This window comes from Carassius carassius, chromosome 49, assembly GCF_963082965.1.
Source record: "Carassius carassius chromosome 49, fCarCar2.1, whole genome shotgun sequence".
NCBI classification, from domain to species: Eukaryota; Metazoa; Chordata; class Actinopteri; order Cypriniformes; family Cyprinidae; genus Carassius; species Carassius carassius.
In genome coordinates this window covers 17018988-17026609 of record NC_081803.1, presented here as the reverse complement: position 1 = coordinate 17026609, position 7622 = coordinate 17018988, and the positions used below count along the sequence as shown (strand labels likewise).

The following is a 7622-nucleotide window of genomic DNA, read 5'->3' as shown; positions in this document are numbered from 1 at the left end:
ATGATTAGCATGTTGTTAGCATGATTAGCAAGTGACGAGCATGTCACTAGCATGTTGCAAGCATGATTATCATGTTGTTAGCATGTTTTTAGCACAATTAGCATGGCATGTTCCTGGCATGATTAGAAAGTGACTAGCATGTTGCTAGCATGATTAACAAGTTACTAGCATGTCACTAACATGTTTCTAGCATGATTAGCATGTGCCTAGCATGTTCCTAGCATGATTAGCAAGTGACTAGCATGTCGCTAGCATGATTAACAAGTTACTAGCATGTCCGTTTGGGATACTCTGGATTGGCGTATACGACAGCGTCTTCCAGTTCCTTCCAATATCCAAAAACTTCGCACAGCCATTGAAGTGGAGTAGACCAACATTCCACAGGCCACAGTCAACAACCTGATCAACTCTATGTGAAGGAGATGTGTTGCACTTTATGAGGCAAATGGTGGTCACACCAGATACTGACTGGTTTGTTCAGTATACATACACATATGTACATGTCTCTGTGAAATAAGATACTCAACAAAAACACATATGCAAACGTATGTATGTATGCATTGTCAAACAAGCATTCAAACAAGCATATCAATCAATTAATACCTCGGGCATACAATATCAATATCCAAGATTAGAAATAGCTTTAAATTCTGATGTCTCTTTATGGCCGTGCCGGTTTTAGGTTTAATTTCTTTGTTTTGCATTGCACATTTTTCATTTACAAGAAATCATTTCCCAACACACTGCCTAGATTTAATGGCTTTATTGCTGAAAATTCAAACACTGTAAAATCTCTTAAATACATAAATAGTAGAAAGAACTAGAAGATAAAGTTCGACTTTCGAACTTTGATGTTGGCTTGGCCTCGGCCTAAAAGAGCCGAGTACATGTGTGTCCAGCGTTCTTGAGCTGCCTTGCAGTATTTTTCTATGGACCTGGATTGCTGTTTTCTGTTCTAATAAAAAGCCTAGGCTATGACAAAAGCTTCAACAGAATTGGCTAGATGGATGCGAATTAACTCGTGCCTTTTTTCCCGTTTGCTATTTCACAGTCCTGTCACTGAAGCGTTGTGGGCAACGACACAGAAGGTAACTGAAACAATGTGGTTTAAGTCAAGGTGATCATTAGGGGTCCAAGCACAATGGTTTGTGTAGATGATGCCATTACACAAATGGACGTGTCTCTTTTCAAGTAAATTATGAGTCCTTATATGAGTACTATTAGATGCACAACATGAAAATAGATAACTAATATAGTGTCCCTTCTTTACTTTTTCAGTAATGTGTGATAACTTGAGAAATATGTTGTCAATACTATTAAAATAAGATCAAATTTAATGGTATTTAGGAGATTATCGTTTTTGCATAATTACTATATTGGGCTTTATTAAAGTTTATTAAAAAAAATAATAATATTTATTCATTTTTTATTTATGCACATCAACAGATCTTGAAGTATTTGGTATCCTGTGGCTCCATCGTGTGGACAACATTAGCATTGTGGCCTTCATTTCTGAACAGCATTATGAAAGGGGACTGTTAATATTTATTACAGACCACTGTAACGGTCTAATCTAATTATAATCTAACAAAAAAAGTTTTATTATGAAAATAAAAGTGTACACCAGTTAAACTGGACGATAAACAAATTGATAACAATAATATAATAGAGCATATTTTAGGGTTTTAAGTGTTTAGATGCAGAAATGGACATCAAATGTAAAATAACATGTCATTGATTTAATTAAATATAGATGAATGCTTGGAGCAAAAAAAATAAATAAAAAATACTTTAATGTGAATACATAAACGTATGCAAAAAAGCAGCCAAGACGTATGATTTTCTGTTTTTTATAGATTAAAATTGAAGACAGAAAGCAGATATTAATATTCAAATCCAGTATCATGATCAACTTCCAATTTATTTCTCAACAGTTTATATTCACCAAGCTATTATGTATTTTGAAATAATCTTGTATGTGATTTGTCCGTTCTACTAATGAAAAGCCAGAATTACCGTCCTCTGGGGCTCGAGAGATCGATGTTATTCTGCCCTTAGACAAAAATATCTCACAAGCACTCGTTTTGTAATATATTCTTCTTGCTTTGTGTTGATTCACCGCAGTGTTTTAATGTAAAAGGCTGTAGTTTCTGTAAGTAGACTTTTTTTTCCTTCCAGTATTCAGAAGCTGTCTCGCGCTGTCTTTAATTTTCTCACTTTAACAGCTCACAAACATCTGAATTTAACTCTTGGTGTGTTCTAATGGGTGCTTTGTGTGCAATCGCCATAATATTTCATTTTAAAAAGCTCTTAAACTAGAAAAAGAATAAATTTGTTTGTTGTGAGCTCGTTGTGGGACTGCATGGGCTGATCAGACATCAATTATTAAGGAGCCCTGACCCTGTAATAATCAGATAGGTTGGTTTAGCTTGTCAGTTTGAAGGAAATCTTATTTACTTCTATTTTTAACCGATTTAAAAGTGAAACTAAGGCAGATGCCAATCCAACATAATAATGCATTTAAGAATTATGATATCTTATTTTTACAGACTGAGGTTTACAACATTTACATTAATTCATTTAGCAGACGCTTTTATCCAAAGCGACTTACAGATGAGGACAGTGGAAGCAATCAAAAACAGCAAAAAGAGCAATGATATATAAGTGCTATAACAAGTCTCAGTTAGCTTAAAAGTACACGTAGCATGGGCTTTTAAATAATATAATAAAAAAAACAGAATAAAAAAAAGGATAGAGCAAGCTAGTATTAGAGGCCTTTACACACACGCACACACACACAATTGCATAATAAATGAAAAGAAAATGGAATACAAAAAGATTAGAAAGATAGTTCGATTTTTTAAAGAATAGGATTAGAATAGTGAGCGTTAAAGTTAGAGGGTCAAATAAAGATGGAAGAGATGGGTTTTAAGCCGATTCTTGAAGATGGCTAAGGACTCATCATTCCACCAGGAGGGAACATTTCATTTAAAAGTCCGTAAAAGTGTCTTTGTGTTTACATTTACCTTTTTGTACGTTTTTCTTTTTTTCTCTCTCTCTTTATATTGTTCAGATTTCAAACAGCCACAGTGTTTTATCTTCTTTGCAACGAAATATACATGTAGCCTATCAGTCATACTAGACCAGCAACCGGATGTGCCAACAGCATGGGCCAAAGGCATTTCACTAAATGTGTACATTCTCGGTGTAGCATTTAAAAGATAAGATTGATGTTATTATTTACCTTTAGGAACTGGAATCAATGGGTAGCCAGCAAGCTGTTGCCAAAATGTGATCAGTAAAGTCCACGGTAACAAAATCAAAAAGAGTGCTAAGACGTCCCTTCTTTTCGGCATGTTTTATCTGTGGCAAAAAAAGGGAAAGAAACAAAGAAAGAAAAAGTCAAATAAATACAAAATCTATGGTAATATGATGCGTTTCATTACCAGGTTAATTAACTCGCTCAAATATATAGCTATACGATAAGCAGCGGAGATGTTCCTTCTAAAGACGATTTTAAGGGATCGGGTTTCCTCCCTCCGTGCACCTGTGCCGCTACGAAGACGCCGACGTAGGAAGCGCGGAAAACGCGGCGGTGTTATTGTGAAACTGAAACGGACCATGGGTGGCAGAAAACTCATTGACGTATTTCGTCCAGGATCAACAATTGCGGATAGGAGAGATGTTAAACGAAAAATGTATCGGCGCTTCACGACTGGCGTGCTTGGCGCGGCCTTTGTGAGACAATCGGGATGGTCACCCGTCTGTACGAGAAGCATTGAGCTGCGGAATCTTCGCTCCGTCTGCATCGAGCGGCAGATGACCAAAGAAAATGCCACAATGCAAATGGCTTTACTCAATGTTCTATCCGTGGGAAACAAAACTTTTATACTCAACGATTTTATCATGAAAAATAAACTGGATTTCCTTTTTTGTCGGAAATTTGGTAGAAGATCTTACTCCGTTGACTGACCTTTTACCATTGGGTTACTCCTAGGGCTAGGCGATATACCTAACGATATGATCATGCACATTTAGTCAGTAAATCTGGTTCTGTGATTAGCGCTAAATCGCCATCACCTGCTATCAAATAGAGCGCATTTAATAGACAGAGCCGTAGATCACTGACAATATATATCGCGTTCATTAGCCTATCGAAGGCCATTCATCTGCGATAATGAACGTGATATTGCGTAGTTTGTCAGTTCATTGATTCATTAAAGCTTAATGAAAATAAAACCGATGTTATTGTGTTTGGCCCTAGAAAGCATGAGGTGCTGCAGTGCTTGAATGCAACTTCTCTGACTGGTTTTGTTAAATCTAATGTACGAAATCTCCCATCCATCCAGGTACGGACCAGGCTCAACCCTGCTATCAGTGTTCATCTCTGTAATGTGCAGCATGATTTATAGAATTTGAACTAAGTCAAGCTTTACTTCAAAAAGCTTCTGAAAAAAAAATTATTCTCTGCAGCTACTTTTCCCAAGAAAATAGGTCAGCATAAGCTTTAAAAGCATAGTCTACTCAAATTTTAATTCTGTATTTTATATTCAGAAGAAGAAAATTCAAACAGGTTTGGAATGACATGAGGATGAGTAGATGACAGAATTTTCATTTTTTGAGTGGAATATCCATTTAAACTTTTCTTCTGTTGCAATTAAATAAAAGTGTTAAGAAAAGAATGTAAACCTATCCTCACAATCTCAGGTCTTGTAAGTAGTGTTTGACTATATGTGTTCAGTTTCACATCATCAGTAGATACTCTGCATGTTAAATGTGCTCACCTGTGTTTATCCCTCTCTCATCATAACCCCGCAGCAGTCAATGTCTGCGTAACCTCACCAGAATTTGCCATAACTGACACAAAATCACTACTATTATACATACTATAACTACTGAAATACACATACGGTCGAATGGAACAAATGTTTAAAGTGATGATAAATGAAACATACAGTAATACGATTTTGTTTTATCCATTGGTGTTCTGAGACAGTTCTGAGATGCTGTGAAGTGTGGGTTTTCCTCTTTATCATCACACAGTGTCTAATTCTCACCAATCAGATCATCCCACATGAGTAAAGCTGCCATGGTCTGTCTCTGCAGAGAGGCTGAGATTAAAAGAGGACACACAGCAATGAGACAGCAAAATCCGATTGAACCGATGTGAAACCAGACAGATGGAAATTGCAAAATGAAATCAAACTAAGGTCTATATCAGAGAGTGGAATCAGACTTAGACAGTAAGGTCAAACTGAGCTGGAAATCAGACATTAAATTAGACAGAGGTGGAGATCAGATGGTGAAATCAGACCGTAGACCATTAACTCATATAGCTGGATATCAGACAGCCAAATATCAGACTGGGGTGTAGATCAGAGTGAGATATCAGATCAAGTGAAGATCTAATATCTCTGTTTCTATGCTGATGTCTATTGTTAAATGCTGTTAATGCAATCTTTACTTCACATGAGGTCACCCCTCTTGGGGTGGTCTGGCTGATAGCAGCATTATTGATGCCAACGACACAGTTCATTTAAAAAAATAAAAAAATAAAACTCTAACTGCACTAATCAAAGCCTTCAGCCTGCAGCACAAGAGCGGAGCAGACAGATAACACTGCATGGTCACGTCCACGTGCTACGGTAATCAGTTTCTGAGCTTTAGAGACTAAACCCAGAAAAGAAACACGCAGCAACATATTAAACAAGTCTTGTTAAAATCCTCAGCACAGCACTTCCATGTGACTGGGTCTGTAATTCTTTAATTGTTTTAAAAAATAATATTTTCAATAGCAGGAGTCAGAGCATGAATTAATGATGGTTCAGTCTATTGATTGCAGAAGAGAAGAGATTATCTTACCTGAATGCCTTTCAAGTGTACTGAATCCTATTTACTCGTTTTACTATTTACTCATTTTTTTTCTTGCACCTGTAAATGCAAAAGAACTGAATTGCTTGACACCTTCTCATCTAATATTTTGTTTCTATATATAAAAAAAGAAAACAAGAGACACTCTACCATAACCTTATCTGAAGAGGAGTAAAGCACCCTGTTTCTCTCTCTGTCTGTCTCACTCACACACACATGCACAAACACACAGAACGAGCTGAAACATGGAGTTGTCGATTTCTGAACTTTCCAAGGGTGGACAGATCCATTATAGATCAGCGACGAGCACAAACCTAATGACTGAGTCAGTCCACTACACAACACTCTTAACGACTGACGAGTCACGACTGGACAAATTTGCCAAAAAAATAAAAATAAACTCTGCAAGATCTCAAACAAAAAATGTCAACAACAAGCTGCCAGTATTTATTTACAGTGCAATTTGTGAATTAATTAATTAATTATTTAATTAATAATTGCATCCATTTATATGGTCTCTATGGACAACAATTGTGCCTTTAATTACTGAAATGTTAAATGTTTGTTTTACTTTCCTTAGTTTGTGCTCAGAATAACAGAAAACGTTAGCGTTCTTACTATTAAATGTCACAGAAATGTATCTATTGCTATTTTTTGGCACCATCAGATCTTAATTTTGAAGAATAGCCTAGCTATTCTTTATCTTCAAATACCCTAATCATTATGAAGAAAAATCATTATGAATAATATTCTTTAAAATTAGAGAAATCATATTCTCAATTTGTTTTACAAAAAAAAAACATTTATAATCGGCATGACAGTCATGTAGTGTGTTCTCGATTTAAGATGAGTAATCTACGTAACTAACTACAATGTTCATCATGTAGTCTGTAAACAGTTACAGACTACAATTTGTGAGTAAACCCAGCACTGTTTATTTTTAAAAGTCAGTTTCTATATATTCCACTATTACAGCAGGATTTTTTTTTGGAAATTATTGATTTTTGTCTGAGAAAATAACAGCAGAGTTAATATCATTTCAAGGATTCACTCTGTGTCGTTATCTCTAAAATAGATGCTCTTTATGTACATCTATTCTTTGGGATGGATTACTGTAAAATATTTGTCAGGTAATTGTGCAGTTAAACAGTAGCCTTACAGACAAATCTTCCTGGAACCATTTCAATCTAACACAATCAAGCAATACCATCACCGAAAACAATAAAATAGCTTACCTGTGATGGAGTATGATTTTTAGTTCCGTATATCTGGGGAATATCCCACACGAGCCCCCATAGTTGTTTGATTAATAATTCTGAAGTTTATTTTATCAGTTATGTATTCTGTCAGTAACCCCTGTGACTTAAAATCATATTTGGTCTCCAAAATCTTGGTATAATGTTTTTGCATAAAACTTTAAACATTGTTTTCACATCCTCCATTGAACATGGAAAAGCTTCTGGCCACTTTGTAAATCTGTCAAGGATCACTAACATATATTTACAATTTTGGACAGGTTACATGTGCGTTAAGTTGTTGGAATGGGGCTTCAGGGAATGGTAAGGCTGAATGACTTATTGGCCAATAGATGTTGGACTTTGTGTAGATTGAGTGCAAACCAATTTGGTTGTCTTGTAAACATCTGCTTTGCAGTATAAGGCACTGATCACCTGTGCTGTCTTTGCAGCACTAGTGTAAGACAGATTATATAATGATACACGAGTGTCAATTTTGGCCAGGCTATTTTCCTT

The 7622-nt window shown here is 35.8% G+C and overlaps 1 protein-coding gene across 2 annotated transcripts in view; it reads right to left on the bottom strand.

Annotated features, from left to right (window-relative positions):
• LOC132132796 (galactosylgalactosylxylosylprotein 3-beta-glucuronosyltransferase 1-like) overlaps positions 1-4075 on the bottom strand; it is a 7506-nt gene extending 3431 nt beyond the window's left edge. The window contains exon 1 of one of the 2 annotated variants that reach the window (XM_059545328.1): positions 3970-4075. Coding sequence is in view for 1 of the 2 variants with exons in the window: in XM_059545327.1 (XP_059401310.1) it covers positions 3245-3356 (112 nt within the window). In the remaining variant the exon portion in view is untranslated. Of the gene's footprint in view, positions 1-3244; positions 3533-3969 lie in introns of those variants that run through there. The other variant, XM_059545327.1, reaches the window with a different exon arrangement.
• Positions 4076-7622: the final 3547 nt, after the last annotated feature.